Below are 17,952 nucleotides of genomic sequence, written 5' to 3'. Positions count from 1 at the left end.
CATCAGTTTTCGGGGCCCCAAAATTTGATCCTGAGCTAAAAAAATAAGTTTTATTTTTCAGATCATATCTTTTTAAAAAAAAATAATTCGACAATTCAAAAGATTTGATCAGTTTTTGGAAATGAGCAAATAAAAAGAAATCATTTTGAAGTCGTGGTTTAATTTTGAAGAACATTACAACTTGGGGCATATTGAATTGCCCACTTAGATAAAATCAGCTCACATTGAGCCTCACCTAATTGGTTTTCAATTCAGAATCTTACATTACATTGAGAAGAATTGTAATCACTATCAAAAGATTATAACATTGACAGCAACTCATTCTGAAGAGAAAACGACTACAAATGCAAGACATGCTCCTGCTGCTGGAGAACATCTTGGTTCCTCTCCATGATATTATGATACAAATCTAATCAATGGTCAAATAGCTCCAAAAACAGTAATATAAGCCTATCCATCAGAGGCCTCTGACGAAGCACATAAGCTAATGTATTACACCTCTAGCATAATGGCATATATGTATAATATGCCATTCAGTTTTTAACGGCATAACATCTTAAAATTTAGATTATTCTATATTTATGCATAAAATACTGAAACTTCGAGAAGAATGTTTTCTGTCTTGATCATCTCAAAGAAAAGAGTATCTCCTTCATATTAGTCGCCTCGAAAAATTCAGCCAATCCTGTCAAAATATACTACAATTCAGTTTAAATGCAACAGCCAACCTGCTTTCATCCGAATCCTGTTCTATGATGCATTCATCCCCACTCAAGCACTTTCGAGCAAATGTGGCCAGCACATACTGCACAAGCAAAAGGAGCAACTTAAGAATAAATCAGAAGGAAAAGCTAAAACAAATTACATTAACAGTCTACAGGGGAAAAAATAATTGCATTAACAGACAAGCAGTTTAAAGCTCACCACATGATGCATCTGCAAGTTACTCGCCTGCAAGAAAACAAGGAAGGAAGGGTTTTTAGGATTGAAGATTCTGGCAGCATTAATTGCTCCCCGTCTTTCTTCCACTGAAAGTGATTTCCATGATTTACAAATATCGATTCCCATGTCTTCAAGCAAACAAATCAACTCATTTCTATGTCAACTTTGAAAGCTAGTGATGAATGAGATTAATTTGTAAACACACTGCTGCACAAAACATGGTACTGGTATCGACATATTAACTTCCTCTTACCTACAATGCCTGTTCGGCTCTCATCCTTCACACAATGTTTGGGTTTATAGAATTTGGTGGTATCAATCTTAAGGTCCAGATGCTAAATCTCACAGTTATCTATACCAAATATAACAACTTGGAAATTTGAATTCTTTCTGTATTGGAACAGTATTTTGTATCCAAAGCAGATTGAATGACATTCCAAAAATTCATTCCAACCGTCTCCAAATTTCCTTCATCTTTTATAATACCTACTCGTGAAACATTACCATTAGGACTTAGTGATTGTAGCATCAAACGAGAGTTCATCCCCAAATATTTTCACAAACCTTGGTGCATCTGCATTTAGGTAAACAAAGTTAGATTATCTATGTATTAGGAAACAAGAAAAAGTGCTTCCATAGCTAGCTATCATAAGGTTACAATCACTAGATGAAGGTTACAAAAACAAGAAGATTTATCCCATTGTGAACACAACAAAGAAGAAGAATTTGAAATAAGCTTCTCATGCGCAAGACCATCACAAACTTATCATTCAGAGTGAAAGCTGAGATGAAGTTGGTAATCATGAAACGTCTAGCAACTTAAAATTCAAAATTAAGGACGCAATTAAAAAAAAAATGGAACATCAGTTGTTTGTTTCCTCAGGTGCCAAAATCAATATGACAGGTTTGCTTGCTAAAATATAGTTAACAACCAAAAATAAAACATAAGACCCATAATTTTTATTCTTTATATTTTTTTTGTTTTAAAAGAAAAAGGCTGTCAAAAACAACTTATAATTTGGAAAGCAAGAGTTAACATATTAAAGTTGTGAAAATTTACCAGTTCTTTATCATCAATGGTGAAGGCAAGGATCTCCCCGAAAAAATGAAAAGGTTCCTCCTCCATGGAACTGGACATCATGAGTTCTGCTCAACTTTTAGCTTAAATTTTTCTTTTTAATAAAGAAAGCAAATCCATTACATTAATTCAGATATTAGACATAAAATTTAAGCTAAAAGTTAGGAATTTTGCAAATTACCCTCCAAGAACTCTTTTGTCTTGCTGACTTTGAAAATGTAGCTTTACGTCTGAATTGTTAAGCAGGCCTTGCCAGTTTGGGCATATGGGGTTGCTGAAGGCAGCTGAAACTAAGCAGTAGGAGAGCAGCAAAGGCAAAGCCAGTTCAAGTGCTTTTTTAAAAGCGCTTATTAAATGCTTTTCTAAAAGCATGTTCTTGCAGAAGTATTTATACAATGTGCTGCTTTTGGGGGGGGAAAAAAATAGCTTATATAATTAGTTAATACTTTTTATCAATCTAAAATTGTACGATGATTCTTAGAATGGTCTGGCTTATTAATGGAAGATAATGTCGAGTGCTTTCTGGAGAGCACTTAAAATAATTAAATACGTCTAATTGGGCCACCCTTGCTCGGACTTAGCGCGTAAATGGGCTAGACTGGGCCTCCCTCACTCATGTAGTAGAATTATGGACTCTACAAAGTACAAACCCCATCCCGAAATTGCAAATTTCTCGTTAGGAAAAATTACAATAATAGACAAAATAAAAATCCGATTTCTCCACAAGAATTTCTTTTCTTTTTTTTAAATCATTGTTTGCCTGTATACATTTTTTTTTTTTTAATTTAAGGATACTTGGCATGGCTTTTGAATTGAAAGAAACAATTTTCTGCTAGATGGCATTTCACGTAGGTTCATAGCTTTCACGTTTTATCTTGGAGAACCTCTGCATCTTGGGTTATATTGAACTGCATGCCTAGACATCGCCCATCTAATCTTATGAGCCACCTCTGTCATGCACCTTTGATAATTTTTTGTGAGCAGAGGCACATCATCTACAAGTGATGAGAAAAAATACCAAAAGAAAATATTATGACTGCAGCTCATTTATGCCTCTGCAACTAGTGTTCTTGCCCTTGTAGTAACTGTTCAGCAGAAGCTTTAAAAATGAATGTCTAATTCTTTGGAATCACTTAACTATACTGAGACTATGAAAACCATCCATTCACTAGAAAAAGGCATAGATACTTCAATTTTAAGGCATGAAGCAGTAAATGAGCACAAAATGAATCTCGGAACCAATCGGCATCGGATATCAGTAACAGATCATGTTGGTTCCTCTCCATGATATTATGATGTAAATATGATCTATGATAAAGTAGCTCCGAAAAATATAGCAGTGTAAACATAACCATTAAATTTTAAAGCCTCCAACAAAGCACAAGAGCTAATGTACTACATACACCTCTAACATAAATGTCAAATTGTTTGAAGCTTGAGACATATTACATATACGTATAACATGCCATTCCAATCCTAATATATAAAGCTCTGCTTCTTACAGGCAACAGTAACTGCATAATGTCTTATAAACTTAGATAACTCTTTATGCATGAAATACTGAAACTTTCAGAAGAATTTTCTTCATCTGGATCATCTCAAAGAAAAGAATATCTCCTTCCTTCACATTAGCCTTCTTGAAAAATTTACCCCATCTGGTTAATAAGTACTTCCTACGACTCTGTTTTACTTTCACAGCCAACTTCCTTCCATCAGAATCCTGTACGGTGACACATTCTTCTCCATTCAAGTACTTCCGAGCAAATGAAGTCGGCACATACTACACAAGCAAAAGCGGCAATATAAGTATAAATAAGAAGGAAAATCTGATACAGGTTATAACAAAAAATATGCCTATATAATTTAAAGCTCACCACATAATTTAACTGCATGTTACTTGCCCGCATGAAAACAAGGAATGAAGGTTTTTCAGGCTTGAGGAGTCTAGCAACATTAATTGCTTCCTGTCTCTCTTCCAATGTCATCCTTGATTCACAAATATGGATATCCATGTCCTCAAGCAAAGCAAACAACTTAACTTGGTCTGCAATTTATCAGAGTTAGTAATGAAAGATAGAAATTGTGTAAACACTGAGCTGAATAAAACAACATTCAGTTATCAACAGATTAGTTTTCCCTTACCTACACTGTCTGCTCGGAGCTCATCCTTCAAATTATGTTTGGCTTTCTTGAATTTGGTACTATCAATCTTAAGGTCACTCTCTTGAACCGATGAACATTGTGTTTCACTGAGGTGTATTTTGGCGTGAACAGATCCTTCTGAATTGCAAGTTCCAATTACATCTTGCATCGAATCATTCACATTATCTGATTCTTCTTTCACCTTCACTTCTTCCATTCTGTAAGTCTTGCCTCGCATCTCGCAACCATTCTTAGATTTTGAACTGTCAAAAGTAGCTTGGTTCTGCCTTGGAGGAGGGAACGTGTTTCTGGATGGATACTGAATCTCACAAGTAGTTGTATTATAAATGAAAACTCGGAACTTTGAGTTCTTTCTGTACTGAAAAAGTACAAAGTACCCAACATCTATTGAATGATTTTCCACAAAGTCATTCCAACCATCATCAAACCAAATCTTTCCATCCTTTCTTGTAATACCTACTCGCATAACATAGCCCTCAGGATTTGTGAGTGTAGCGACATTTGAGAGTTCATCCCCAAATCTTCCCACAAAATTTTGTGGAATCTTCTGCATTTTGGCAAACAAAGTTAGATGACTGTGTATCTGTAAACAAGAAAATGTGCTTCCATAGCATTAGCAGTTACAAGGTTACTGTCACTGTAGATAAGGACTACAAAAAAAAGATGTGTCCCATTGTCAGTACAAGAGAAAAGAAGGGTTTGAAGTAATCTTCTGAGACACAAGACCATGACAAACATATCATTCAGTTTGAAAACTGACTAAAAGTTGGTAATTTATGCTATTAAAATGGAAACAATGTTTTTCAATAAGGAATGAGCTTCAATGTGATTCAATCAAAAGTGTTCACTCTGAAGCAAAGGCTTGCTGAACAGTTTAGCTAGATTTCACCATATACAACTCTTCATAATGCAATTTTATAACTTATAACAATAATATTTGCTATAAACAACTGAGAAAATGTCATATCTGGCATAATTTGACACCAATTCACATGGAAGTGATACCCTCAGTGAAAAGTCTGGAAATAAAAATTCAAAATCAAGCACGCAATTATTCCTTATCTTTCTTGAGGAATGTAATGAACTAGTAAGCACTAAAGTGACAGAAACCATTTTCAACAGGTTAAAATGGAGCCTTTAACAACATACTAGAGCAAGAGAAACTAATGGAATCCAAAAAAACCATATATTATACACAAATTCAACCAGATTATCTATCATATGTAGATGAAAAAACTGCCTAAACTACTTGAATATAAAATTTTCTTATCACTCAAATGATATAACATTACAGGGCAGAGAGTCCATAGGATGTAGCAATCTCTTAGTCAGCTTTCAAATATATATATGTTTTTTTATGTGGATTTAGAGTTAACCAAAAACATAACATAAGATCCAAAAAATTTATTTTTATTTTTTAATGAAAAAAATTCTCTAACAACAAGTCTTCGAAAAGCAAGAGCTAATATAAAAGTTTTGACAATATTACCATCTTTTTATCTTCGATAGTGGAGTCAAGAATGACATCGATGAAATGTGGATATGTCTTCTTCATGGAACTAGGCATCTTGTGCTCTGCTCTCCTTCTGAAAGCCAGTTGTTTCCTTCAGGTTTTGTGGAATCTAGCACTTTTACTTTTTATTGTTCTCTCCTGTGGCAAAGCAAGCAAATGCATTTCATTATTTCATATACTGAAGATAAAAATTGAAAATAAAAGTCATGATTTTGGAAATTACCCTTTAACACCCTTTAGCACGTATGGTCTATTTTGTATTTTGAAAATGAAGCATTGATGGGAATCTCTGAATTCTGAAGTATTTCTTGAGATGCTGCAAATGCATTGCATGATTGAGGAAATTTGCTTTTTCTGCTGAGTTTTCTGTTTGAGCTGGCTTGCCATTTCGGTCATATGGTGTACTGTTGTCCAACTTCAAGCCAACTAACACTCTTTACTACTTCGAGTGTGTCAGAGGAGAAAAAATAAAATAATCAATTAATATTATAAAATTATACGCTGTTATGGTTTATTCCGTCTTGCTTAAGGTCATGTTTGGTTTGAAGAAAATGGAGGAGAGAGAAAGAGTGGAATGGAGAGGAAGTAGGGGTGGGCGCGGTTCGGTTCGGTTTGGTTTTTTACTAAATTTTTCATAATCGTTTGATTACGATTATTTTAAAATCATAATCGCGATTAATCAAATTACCGAAATAATCAAATACTCGATTAATTGAAATAATTCGATTCGATTCGGTTCAATTATTTCAATTATGGGCCTATTGGGCATATTTTAGGCTTTTTTAAATTTAAAACTTTAAATTAATAAATTTACCACAAACATAAAAAGTTAATAAACAACAAACAAAAAAAAAATTAATCTAATTCACTCAAAATAATCATCAAATTTATTGATCAAGGAAAAATTTAGTTGTTAATTATCATGGATTAAATCTTCATAAATTTTTTTTATAGGGAAGTATAATTTTTTTATTAATTCAACATAATGAATACGTATTTGATTTTTGTTGCTAATAAATTTAGCCAAACAATTGTTCACAACAACTATCTACAATTAACTTAACTAAAGAATGGATAATTATAAAACTTAATTTGTTATTTATCATATATTGGATTAAATCAACATAATTGAGTGAGTTTTGAACAACTAAAAACTGTCGACAATTTAGAGATTGCATGTAGATGGAAAGTAGCTCATTTGTTTTTCTAATCTAACAGAATTAACGTTGTCAACCACTTAAATATTCTGGACCTTGTCACAGAAGACAATAACCCATCAACAAGAGTCCAAATAAGGCATTCCATTCTTTCCAATGACGATCTTCCAAATCGAGTTAGATGGCAAATAAAAGAGCACTGGGGTCAATCAAGATTATGATGAGGTGTTACTGAGGAATTGAAAGAAGAAAAAAATGAGAGGCCTGAAATCGCCAGCCTCACATTATTTTTGTGTATTCTTGCGTACAAGAAAAATTAAAATGCTCTTCCCTTCCCACTCTCAAATCTCACCTTATTTTATGTGTGGAAAACAATTAAAATCCCTTCCCACTCTCACACAATCACTTTAATTATGGTTGCACCGAAGAAAATCTCACCTTTTCACGCCAGCAGCAACTCAAGTTCTCTGCAAAAATAGCTCAAGCTCAAGCAGCTCAAGTTACCAGCAGCAGCTCACAACAGCAGTCATGGCAGCAGGGGAGCACCGTGACAGCAGCAACAGTTGATAGTAGGTGACAGCGGTAGGTGACAGTGGCAGCGGGGACGAGAGTCGGCGATGAGCAGCGGTGGCAAATCAGATTCGTGAAGGATGAGCAGCAGCAGCAGCAGCATGGACGACACTTTTGAAGAGTGAAGCTGTGAAGTCTGTGAAGATCAGAATGTGTTAGATTAGGGATTGTGTAAAAATCAATTTGCGTTCGGTTTTTTTCTGTGGTCGGTTCGGTTTTTCGGTTTTTTTTTTAAATCGAAAACCGAACCGATTGATTTTACTACTTATGCTAAATTACTATTTCGGTTTTTTGGATTAAAAAAACCGAATCGAACCGGACTGATTTTACTACTTATGCTAAATTATTATTTTGGTTTTTTGGATGTAAAAAAACCGGACGGTTCGGTTCGATTTTTGATTAATCAGCTTCTTTTGCCCACCCCTAAGAGGAAGGGAAAAAAAAGGAATGGAGAAGAGTAGTGAAATTAAATTTTATTGTTTGGTTTGATATAAAATTTGATAAAAAAATGAATTATAATTTTTTTCTTGAGACAATTTTATTATTTACCTTAAATATTAAATTATTTATATTAATAATAATAATATATATATTAATAAAATGGCGGTCCGGTGACCGGCGGCGAAGTCCGGTGATTTTTCGGCGGAGGTCCGGCGAATTTCCAGCAAAGTCTGACGGTGGTCCGGCAACCTTCCGGCAGGATCCTGCGAGGTCAGGCGGTGGTCCGACGAGATCCGGTGGTGGTCCGTTGACTTTTCGGTGTAGGTCCATTTATAATATTAAATCAATAAAATAAAATTATAAATAATAATTATTAATGACATTAAATAAGTTAAAAAATTAAAAGGTAAGTTGAGAAACTTTAGTTTTTAATATAAGAGGAATTTAAATTCTTCATGACTTGGTATGTAATTCAAATTCTATATTATGATGGATATTAAATTCTAATGGAAATTAAATTTTTATACATTTTGTCAAACCAAACAATGAAAATAAAATGAGAATTTAAATTACTTTCCTCTCTTTTATTCTCTCCTCCCAACCAAACACCACCTAAGTATTTTTTTTCATAAATTTATTCTCTTGAATATCTTTATTTTTATTAGTATTAGCATGTGGCCTTGTGCCCTCAACTTTTAGAATTAACATACAATGACCTTTTACTAATATTCAATTTGAAGTCTATTGGGAATTTAAATATATAGATTTGCTCCTTTATAGTTAAGAGTCTGTCGAGACTAATTCATAAATTGATTCACAAAAATATTTAAAAAAATATCTATTCCTCCTCGCATCTGTGGATTTGAGTCCTCGTGAGACTCCAATTTATGACCTCGACAACCAACCCACCAATAAGCTAAGGCTTTAGTGGCTTAATCACTTAGATTTACTATCACTAAAGTTTTGTGTTTGCTACTCAATTTATCCAGGCTTAAAGTTTTAAACGAAAAAGTCATTCCTTCGTACAAGCTCTCTGCAAACACTTGCTCCTCCTAAGTTTTGACCATAATAGAACGAAACCCACATTACGTCTCGAAGGTTAGGTTTGACACGCTGGATTAGATTGGACTAATTATTAGGATTGGATTAGATTAAGTTGGATTGGATTAAGCTGGATTATATTATGTGATGTATTATGTTTGGTACAATATCGGATTGGATAATGTTAAATCATATTTAAATGCAAAAAAATATTTATGAATATTTAAGAGTAATAATTAAAATTAATTTAAAAATAATTAACAAGAGCATTACATATGTAGTAAATTAGTTATTGGGTAGTCATAATTATAATAAACAAATATAAATTAATAAAACTATTTAATTATTTAATTAATTTTTATTAGATATTTTAGATATATTTTATTTTATCAAAAAAGTTAGCAAATAATGTATATATAAAATCAATTATTTACTTGTATTATTAATTTTCATGATGATTTTTAATATTACATTGGTGATTATTAAATTTAATGCAATCAATTATTATAACGAATTATTAAATAGTTAATTTTATTGGAGTAAAAATACCAATTTAATTAGACTATAAAAACAAAATAAAAAATAAATTCAAGTAAATCATGAATAAAATAAATAATTAATTAATTAAATTTTAGGTTTAATTAATTAAATTTTAGGTTACAAGTAAAAAATATGAATAAATCTTTTTCTCTTATCCTAATCCCATTTAAACCCACTTATAAATTGGGATTGTTAATCCCATGATTTAAGCACTAAATTTAAATTTAGTCCTCCCTAATCCAATCCAATCCAATCAAATAGCCAAATATAGGATAAAATATTTAATCCCAAAATTAATCCAATCACATACTTAATCCTAACTCCCAAACATGACCAATTGATTAACAGAATTCGCTCTCCTTTTTTATCAACTTCAATTTTGATGGATTTGACATCCCTACTCAAAAATTCGTTAGGGATTTCTCCTGGAACATACCGGACAAATAAAATAAAATGAAAAAAAATTGCAACTAATTAAGAAAACGAATGCGTGTCAAAAGTAATTAATATTTGTTATCACATTTAATTGGGGGAAAAAAACAATAACAACAAGCAGCTCACCACAGCATCATGAGTAATGTCACTTGATTGCAAGATAACCATGGATGAAGTGTACCTTGGCCTCAATGATCTGGCAAGAGTTCCTTCTTTTCTTGCAATACACATTCCCATTTCTTCAAGTGAAGCCCACAAGTCAAATTCATCAATCATCATCATCATCTGATTCATTTTTCTCCACCACCAACTCTTCATTTTTTGATTCATCACTCTCATAATTGAAGACCCCATAGTATCAGGCAGAGATTGAATCAGATTTGATGAAGTCATACCAACCATGGTGAAACCAAATATTACTTGTCCCATTAGCTGCATTATAAAGTTCATGTCCGAACCTTTTCACAAATGTTTTTGGAATCCTCTACATTTATACAAGTAACATTAGATCAACAATATAAAAACAATTTGAAGCCAAAGTCTAGCTCCAATGATAAGGAATAAAGAATAGCCTTTCAGGACTCAAGTTCCTAGATTGAACTTCAACAAGTGCATGTATTAATAATATGAACAAAATAAAAGAAGAAACAAGCAATCAGCAGTATCATATCAGCAGCCAAGATGCCATTTAGGTTGAATTCAATCTCCCGCATGCAAAGTAATTTTAAAAGTCTAGCTAAAACAATCGAATTAGCAATATCATACAAGTCAGCAACCAAGATGCAGTTTAGTTTGAATTCAAACTTGGGCATGCAAAGGAATTTTAAAAGTCTAGCTATAACAATCAATCATATAATAGTTCACAATAGTAGCATGTAGTAATCTTTTAATAATTTAAAAGAATATGCATGCAAGCCTTGCAAATACACAAGAGACAAATAGCTAAAGGGAACCCTTTTGTTATACATTACCATTGGCTCTAAAGTGATAACAGCTTATGAATCAAAAAAATAATTAAACAAATTAACAAATGGAAATGATGATAAGATTAACCAAAAAAACATACGAGAGAAATGAAAAGAAGTTGTATGAATCAACTGTAAGCATACTTAAATATGATTTTCAAATAAAAACATAACATGCCCATAAAAATTAAGAGCGAAAGTTTAGAATCAAACCTCCAGCTATTAAAGTGTTTTGCAGCTGATTTTGATACTTCTGAAGTCTCTATAATCAATAGTGATGGTGTAGCATAAGTATTTTGTTTGATTAGAGACTCAGGGACCAAAATCATTTCCACCATCTTTTTTTAACATGTCATCTTTCCATCAAAGATGAAATGATGAAAAAAAAAACTCGTTTTTAAGTCACCATTACAACTGTTAGTTGGCATTTATTTCTCCAAACGTGGCAAAATTGAACTCAATGAAATGTCGGTTCACATACTAAAATCTCATTTTAGAAGACACCTCAACAGTCAGGTGTCCAATATTACCAGCTTCTTGTCTTCGAGGGAAGAGTGAAGAATAACCTTTGAAGAAATGGGAGGGACTTGACATATCGGGTTTCATTCCCTTGCCAAATGCCATTGATTTGTTCTGCCACTGGTCATGTGTTCAATGTTAATAGATTAGCTTTATACTTCAAGAGCTTGTTTCAAGGGAATGTAATGTACGTCCGGTTTGGGCTACCCTTCAATTTTTAATTGTTATTAGGGTCACCCACTGAGCTCTTCTCCTAGGCTAGTCAAAATGTATTTTTAATTTTTTTTAAGTGTATTTAAATAACTGTTATTAGTTTATTACAGTATTTTGGAATTGTCCCTTGTTATTATCTTGGTATTTTGGAATTTGTCCCCTGTTGTTGTCTTGTTATTTTTGTCAATTTTCTTTACATTAAAATGATATTGTCATCAGTTCCAAGGAGTAATTAATTAACTTCTGCAGATGGTTTGAATTCCAGTTTTTGCATCAAACTTCACTTAGACAGAAATTAAAAAAAATTGTTTGATGTGAATCCCATTATTAGGCCATGGACTAGTCAAATCATTATCTATGACACAAAATTTGAAAAAAGCCTTATTTAGTAGCCAATCCTCTACTAATGACAGTCAAAGGTAATTTAATCATATAAAAGTAACGCAATTTATTATCAGAGCAATTTTAATCATCTGGGAATTTTCCTTAGCCGCTAGCATATTCTGTAACCACTGAAGATAATAGACCATAAAGTATCCGGTAACAAAAAGACGAAAGAAAGTCATTTGAGGTCATAATTGTAGATTGTGTTTAACATTTGAGGCCATAATCCGGTAACGGTGCATTAAAGGCAACAAAGTTAACTTGCATTATAATTATTACATAAAACCAAGATCTCAAACTTCATAAACATGGCAAATTAAGTTCCAATTCCTGTTACCACAAAAGAGATAATCTAAATTTTAACAATTTCAAAAGTTCCAACAAGATTGATGTCCTCTCACTAACATTTACGGATCTATTTACCCTTTAATACATAAAGCTTCAAAAGAAATTTGTTCTTCCTAATAAGCTCGAAGATACAAATATCTCCTTCCTTCAATTTCTTGCTCTTCATAATTCTAACCATTGTGAAAACAAAACCCCCTTTCTGTATCCAATTGATTTGGTGAGGCTTCTCATTTTCATTGGAAACCAGAATTTTGATGGATTTGGTATCTCTGCAAAAAAACTCTTTGGCAAATTTCACTGGAACATACTGCACGAATAAAAAGAGATTCAAAACTGAGTATATGAATGTATATCAAAAGCAAGGCTCCAAAATCACATTTGATTTAGCTGCTTACCACACGATGGTGATTTATGTCACTTTGCTGCAAGATAACCATGAATGAAGGATTTTTCAGCTCCAATGATTCAACAAATTTCACTGCTCTCTTGCTTTGCTCAGTAGTAACAATTCTGTGTTTTCTAGCAATACATATTCCCATTTCTTCAAGAAAATCCTGCAAATCACATTCATTGTCTTCGTATGGTTCTTCTTTTTCCACAAACTCTTCATTTTTTGATTCCTCACTCTTACTTGGATAATTTATCTCGCAAGCAGTCATATCAAATATAAGAACATGAAAAGTTGAGTTCTTCACGTACTTGAAGACCACTAAGTACCCGGCGGAGATTGAATAATATTTTATAAAGTCATACCAACCATGATGAAACCAAATAGTTTTCCCATTCTTTCTAATACGAACTTCTGAAATACGGCCATTAGGGTCTATGAGTGTAGCAGCTTTAGAAAGTTCGCACCCAAAGTTTTTCACAAAGTTCTTTGGAATCCTCTACAATTACACAAGCAAGGTTAGACTATAAACAGCCAACAAAATGCTTTCATCGTGATATTGCATATGGTAAATTCAGTGAGCATACATGAATGACATAGAAACAAGAAGATGAGTCCAAGAACCAATAGAACAATGAAACTGAATTTAATGTCATCAATATAAAAGATGTTGTTAATAGAAACTAGAAAACAGGGGAAGCAAGGATTTTTTATAATGATATTATGCAAATTAAAAGGGGTTGGTAGTGAAGTAAAGCCAAATAAAGCCATCAAGAATTCACTCATGTCACTGTTATTCATACCCCCACATAATGAATCCCACTTCCTCCACTTTGAAAATTGAAGAAGACAACTTTTTGCCTCATAATTCGTGAGCTAAATTAATCTGAAAAGACTAGCTATTACAATCAATCGTGTTGCAGATCAAATAAAAAATATTTAAAAGAACGTGCATGGTGCAAGACTCTGTTCAACATATGAAACTTATGAATGAACCTACAAACAATGGAAGAAACATATGAAAACTGATAAAATTAACTAAAAATATCTGCAGAGAAATGATAAGAATTAATTACCAGCTTCTTTTCTTCAATGGAATAGGGAAGTATAATCTTGAAGAAATGAGACGCATTGGGTTGAGGTCTCTTGTTAAAAGCCATTGATGTTCTCAGTTTCAACAAGAAATGAATGCAAATGGTTTTGCTTTATTATTTCTTCTGGACTTTTCGTGTATCTGTCATTGGGTGCATGATCACTCTGCTGCCCTCCTTGTCCAATCAAGTTTTCGTTTTAATATATATATATATATATATTTGTTGTAATTTTTTAAACAAGCATGTATAACTATCATTACAGCATTTTAGAGTTTGTTTTAATCTTTTATTTTTCTAAATTTTCCATCTTAAAAAGTATCTGGCTGTAGCCCCAAGAAATTTTGGTGTTCCAAGGAATGATAATGATACCTAAAAGTTCCAAAGCACAATATTGACCTCTAAACTTAGTAAACTTATTTCAATTCCAATATTTGCATCAGAATTCACCGTATTATCTATTGGCCAATCAAATCAGCTAATGAGCCTACTTATAGGGTTCAGCTACTATGCATTCATGATTCGGTACCCCTTTTTTTTTTTGTCTTTTTAATGAGCCAACCATTAAATTCAACTAAAACCTTTTCAACGGCAAGGATTTAATTGTTTAGTTATTAACGTTGCAGCCCCTCATTTTTTCCAGAAATTATAAGGAAAGTTTAGTTTTCAAAATGTTTACACATAAATCCCTTAAAATATCTTATTATCTTTATGTGGATCAAGGGTAATTTAGCAAATGAACATAATTGAGTATTAAAAATATGGATGAATTATTTTAACTTGCTAAAATACTCTCCACATCCATTTACTTAAAATATCAATTAGATTACAATATTGTTATCTTGCATTTAGTTTGATACAAGATTTGACAAAATTTTATATAAATTTTGACAATATTAAAATAAAAAATAAATAAATATTAAATAAGTACTTGAACGGTAATTTAAGTTTCATTATAGAGTTTATAAATGTTATTTTTAAAACAATAGATTTCTATATGTAAATTTTAAATTATGTAAAATTACTTATACCTTATCACATATATGGAGCTGAGATAATATTTAAAAAAATATAATCTCAATTATTTACTTAATGTGAAAACAAATAAATTGGTTAATATTTATTCTATTACTTAAATTTAAAATTGTAAAGAATGAATAATAACTTAAATTGATGGATTATGGGAGAATTGGATTTCAAAAAAAAATTTAAGATTAACTAACTTTTAAGACTTCTAATGTAATCGTTTTATCTCGTGTTGTTAACATTAGATAAAAAATTTAGTGTAAAAAATTTATCTCAGACGTCTCTTAAAACTAAAAATATCATTATCACATAATAATTTGGTAGGTCCAAGATATGTTATTCTTAATTTACTTTATTTATACCAAACACTATATTAGGATTAAATTTTAATAAAATAAGTTTATCCCACCATCTTTAATTGAATTTAGCAGGTTCTAATTATTTCTATTTTATTGTAGAAAGTAAGATGCAATTCCTTTCTTATTACATTGGTAAAGAAGAAAACATAAATACAATAGATGTCTGTTAAAACAATGCAAGCATTATTTTTATGAGGTTTTGTATTTAAGAAATTAATCTAATTTATGTGATTAAAAATCTCTCTATTTTTTAATATTTTAGAAGAATTATACATTTGAGAATGAATAAATTAAGATTTAAAGAAGGACTGATTGATTAAGAAGAAGATAGAAAAAAAATTAAGAATTTTAAAATTATTATATTTTAATTGGGGCTTATTATAAAAAAACTTTTAATCTTATAATGTTTATTATTTATAGAAAACAATAGGGCTGCTGAAGAAAATGTCACCTTAGTCGTATATTTTCTTTTTAAGTTTCTTTTCTCAGACTTGATTCACCACGGAATGGTACAAGTTTAAAGAAAATTAAAATAAATTGTCTTTTTGAGTAAGGAATGCTCACTGACAGGAGATTCTGCCATATATGTTGTTGGGTCATTTCAAGATTTGAAAAAAGAAAAAAGGGCATAAAAACATTTGATTTTCTACAGAAAATAATGAACGTGCCAGATTGTTCCTGCAGCTTATTCAAAAACTGTTCTACAGAGAAGCTTTAAGTCATGATAGCTAAACTTTAGCAACTGCTTGTCCATACTGAGAATAAGAAAATACAATCCGGTTACAAAATGTGAAACAAAATTCAAGCTGTCATTCACTCTCACTCATGCCATTAGATTCAAAAGCATCACCAACTTACAGTCAGCAGCTAAAATTCACTCTCTTTAAGCATGAAATATTGAAAGTTTTAGAAGAACATCCTCCTTCCTGATAAGCTCGAAGACGCATATATCTCCTTCAGCCAATTTCTTGGCCTTCGAAAGTTCAGCCCATCCCTTTGATAAAAAGAAACCCCCCTTATGCCTCCAATGGATATGCAGAGACTTCTCTGTTTCATTAAGTACTTGCACTTTGACAGATTGGGCATCTCTACTGAAAAACTCGTTAGCAAATTTCGCTGGAACATACTGCAAAATTAAAAATAAAAAATAAAAATGGTTGCAACTAATTAGTATGTATCAAAAGTTCAAAAGTAAGGCAAGCAAAACTTCTCAATCGCATTCTAGTTAAAAACTCACCGCATAATGTTTATCTCTTGGCAGCAAGATGACCATGAATGTAGGATTTTTCAGCTTCAATAATCTGGCAATTCTTATTGCTCTCTTCTTTCCTTCGGCCGAAATTCGACATCTTTTAGAAACATATATTCCCATTTCTCCAAGTGAATCACACAAATCAAGTTCATCTGATTCATTTTTCTCTGCCAACTCTTCCGTACGCTTCTTGTACTTTTCTTTTGAGTTCTCAAGTGAAGCTCCAAACTTACAGTTCCATTTTGAGCTCTTTTGAGCAAACAACCGTTTACTTATCTCAACACAGTCCTCACTGTCCACCATCTCATCCTTGACATTTTCTGATTCTTCACTCATACACGGATACTTAATCTCGCAAGCAGTTGTGTCAAATATATGAACTCGAAACCTTGAATTCTTCTCGTATTTAAAAACTAAGAAATATCCAAGGGTGATTGAATGAATTTCTACAAATTCATGCCAACCATCACGAAACCAGACATTTCTCCCATCCTTTTTCAAGCTCACTTGCGATTGACGGCCATTAGGAAGTGTTAATGTAGCAGCATTAGTAAGTTCATGTCCAAACTTTATCGCAAACAATGGTGGAATCATCTACATTTTTATGCGAATAAAGTTAGTAAATAATCTATTATAAGCAAGTCAGAATCAACCAACAAAATGCTTCTATGATCAGTGCTGCTGAAGCAAGAAGACTACAACGTATAATGTACCGTAAAGAAACTGAATTTGATGTCATCATGTGATATAAAGGACTACGAGGCTCATAATGATTTTTTTGATGAAATTATGCAGAGTAACGGTGCAATTAAAAAAGGGTTTGTAATGAAGCAAAGCCACACTAAACAATTGAAATTTAACTATATATCTCTTAATTTTTGTCTATTAGATATATAAGGATCGCTACTACAAACAGTACTACACACTTGATCGTGAAATATCGATTGCTTGTTGAACCCTGTGAATTGCGTGAAAGTAGGATACTCCAAATTCGTGGATCCAAGAGTTTTATAAAACGTTCTTGGCAAAGCCACTAAACAATAGAAATTTCACTACATATCTCTTAAAGTTTTGTCTAAGTACTTCCATTTCACACACTTCAAATTTTAGACCCACATAATGAACCCCACTTCGACCGCGTTGCAAATTAAAGTGAATCATTGTCACATAGATTGTAGAGTGATGACAACCTACTTTTGATTCCTCAAACAAGTGAATAAACTTATAAAACTGATCAAGTTAGCAATTAAAGAATCTCTGCAGATAAGTGAATAAAAGTAATCGAATTACCAGCTTCTTGTCTCCAGGGGGAGAAGGAAGAATAACCTTGAAGAAATGAAAGGGACTCTCCAGCGTAGAACTTGACACTTTGGGTTTCACTATCTTGCTAGAAGCCATTGATTTGTTCAGTTACCAGAAATGAATGCAGTGGTTTCATTTTACTCAATCAACTTTTTGTTATTTGTCTTAATCAATGCAAGTACTTGACATGGTTTAAAAGTTTCCCTTCTTCCCAAGAAATTTTGA

The 17,952-nt window shown here is 32.2% G+C and overlaps 3 protein-coding genes and 1 long non-coding RNA gene across 10 annotated transcripts; all 4 read right to left on the bottom strand.

Moving 5' to 3' along the window:
* Positions 1–140: 140 nt before the first annotated feature.
* Positions 141–2,466, bottom strand: LOC102621492 (uncharacterized). Of its 2 annotated transcripts, XR_003065283.2 has the most exons (4): positions 2,202–2,466; positions 2,003–2,114; positions 925–1,516; positions 141–805 (listed from the first exon to the last, which is right to left on the bottom strand). It is a non-coding gene; the product is annotated as an uncharacterized LOC102621492 (long non-coding RNA). The 2 variants fall into 2 exon arrangements; XR_370826.4 differs by having other exon boundaries at positions 2,003–2,465.
* An 886-nt stretch (positions 2,467–3,352) lies between these two features.
* LOC102621682 (B3 domain-containing transcription factor VRN1) lies at positions 3,353–7,572 on the bottom strand. 5 transcript variants are annotated; one of them, XM_052432378.1, is made up of 6 exons: positions 7,292–7,572; positions 5,930–6,138; positions 5,673–5,834; positions 4,163–4,730; positions 3,895–4,064; positions 3,353–3,800 (listed from the first exon to the last, which is right to left on the bottom strand). In XM_052432378.1, exons 3-6 carry the CDS (start codon positions 5,748–5,750, stop codon positions 3,567–3,569), a joined length of 1,050 nt encoding a protein of 349 aa, XP_052288338.1. In that variant the 5' UTR covers positions 5,751–5,834; positions 5,930–6,138; positions 7,292–7,572; the 3' UTR covers positions 3,353–3,566. The 5 variants fall into 5 exon arrangements, with proteins under 5 accessions (XP_052288338.1, XP_052288336.1, XP_052288339.1 ...); XM_052432376.1 differs by having other exon boundaries at positions 5,930–6,135; XM_052432379.1 differs by lacking the exon at positions 5,930–6,138.
* Positions 7,573–12,177: 4,605 nt separating this feature from the next.
* LOC127899063 (B3 domain-containing transcription factor VRN1-like) lies at positions 12,178–13,933 on the bottom strand. Of its 2 annotated transcripts, none has more exons than XM_052431785.1 (3): positions 13,774–13,933; positions 12,705–13,196; positions 12,178–12,616 (listed from the first exon to the last, which is right to left on the bottom strand). In XM_052431785.1, the coding sequence occupies exons 1-3, from the start codon at positions 13,855–13,857 to the stop codon at positions 12,377–12,379; spliced, it is 816 nt and encodes a 271-aa protein (XP_052287745.1). In that variant the 5' UTR covers positions 13,858–13,933; the 3' UTR covers positions 12,178–12,376. The 2 variants fall into 2 exon arrangements, with proteins under 2 accessions (XP_052287745.1, XP_052287746.1); XM_052431786.1 differs by lacking the exon at positions 13,774–13,933 and adding an exon at positions 13,501–13,660.
* Positions 13,934–15,786: 1,853 nt separating this feature from the next.
* Positions 15,787–17,935, bottom strand: LOC112498307 (B3 domain-containing protein At3g18960-like). Its single transcript, XM_025099089.2, has 3 exons — positions 17,716–17,935; positions 16,411–17,019; positions 15,787–16,299 (listed from the first exon to the last, which is right to left on the bottom strand). Exons 1-3 carry the CDS (start codon positions 17,821–17,823, stop codon positions 16,057–16,059), a joined length of 960 nt encoding a protein of 319 aa, XP_024954857.2. The 5' UTR covers positions 17,824–17,935; the 3' UTR covers positions 15,787–16,056.
* Between the last annotated feature and the right edge of the window lie 17 nt (positions 17,936–17,952).

Source organism: Citrus sinensis, chromosome 8, assembly GCF_022201045.2.
Source record: "Citrus sinensis cultivar Valencia sweet orange chromosome 8, DVS_A1.0, whole genome shotgun sequence".
NCBI lineage: Eukaryota > Viridiplantae > Streptophyta > Magnoliopsida > Sapindales > Rutaceae > Citrus > Citrus sinensis.
This window is presented reverse-complemented; position numbering and strand designations above follow the sequence as displayed.

Bases quoted from the DNA above. Each gene is read 5' to 3' on its own strand.
- LOC102621682 (XM_052432378.1), bottom strand. From the start codon at position 5,750: ATGCCTAGTTCCATGAAGAAGACATATCCACATTTCATCGATGTCATT. The intron at 4,731-5,672 runs GTAATATTGTCA...GCCAAAATGCAG, and splicing joins CTATCGAAGATAAAAAGATG to AAGATTCCACAAAATTTTGT. The intron at 3,801-3,894 runs GTGAGCTTTAAA...TTGCTTGTGTAG, and splicing joins ACATGCAGTTAAATTATGTG to TATGTGCCGACTTCATTTGC.
- LOC112498307 (XM_025099089.2), bottom strand. From the start codon at position 17,823: ATGGCTTCTAGCAAGATAGTGAAACCCAAAGTGTCAAGTTCTACGCTG. The intron at 17,020-17,715 runs GTAATTCGATTA...ATAAAAATGTAG, and splicing joins CCCCTGGAGACAAGAAGCTG to ATGATTCCACCATTGTTTGC. The intron at 16,300-16,410 runs GTGAGTTTTTAA...TTAATTTTGCAG, and splicing joins CAAGAGATAAACATTATGCG to TATGTTCCAGCGAAATTTGC.
- LOC127899063 (XM_052431785.1), bottom strand. From the start codon at position 13,857: ATGGCTTTTAACAAGAGACCTCAACCCAATGCGTCTCATTTCTTCAAG. The intron at 13,197-13,773 runs GTAATTAATTCT...GTGTAATTGTAG, and splicing joins CCATTGAAGAAAAGAAGCTG to AGGATTCCAAAGAACTTTGT. The intron at 12,617-12,704 runs GTAAGCAGCTAA...TTATTCGTGCAG, and splicing joins ACATAAATCACCATCGTGTG to TATGTTCCAGTGAAATTTGC.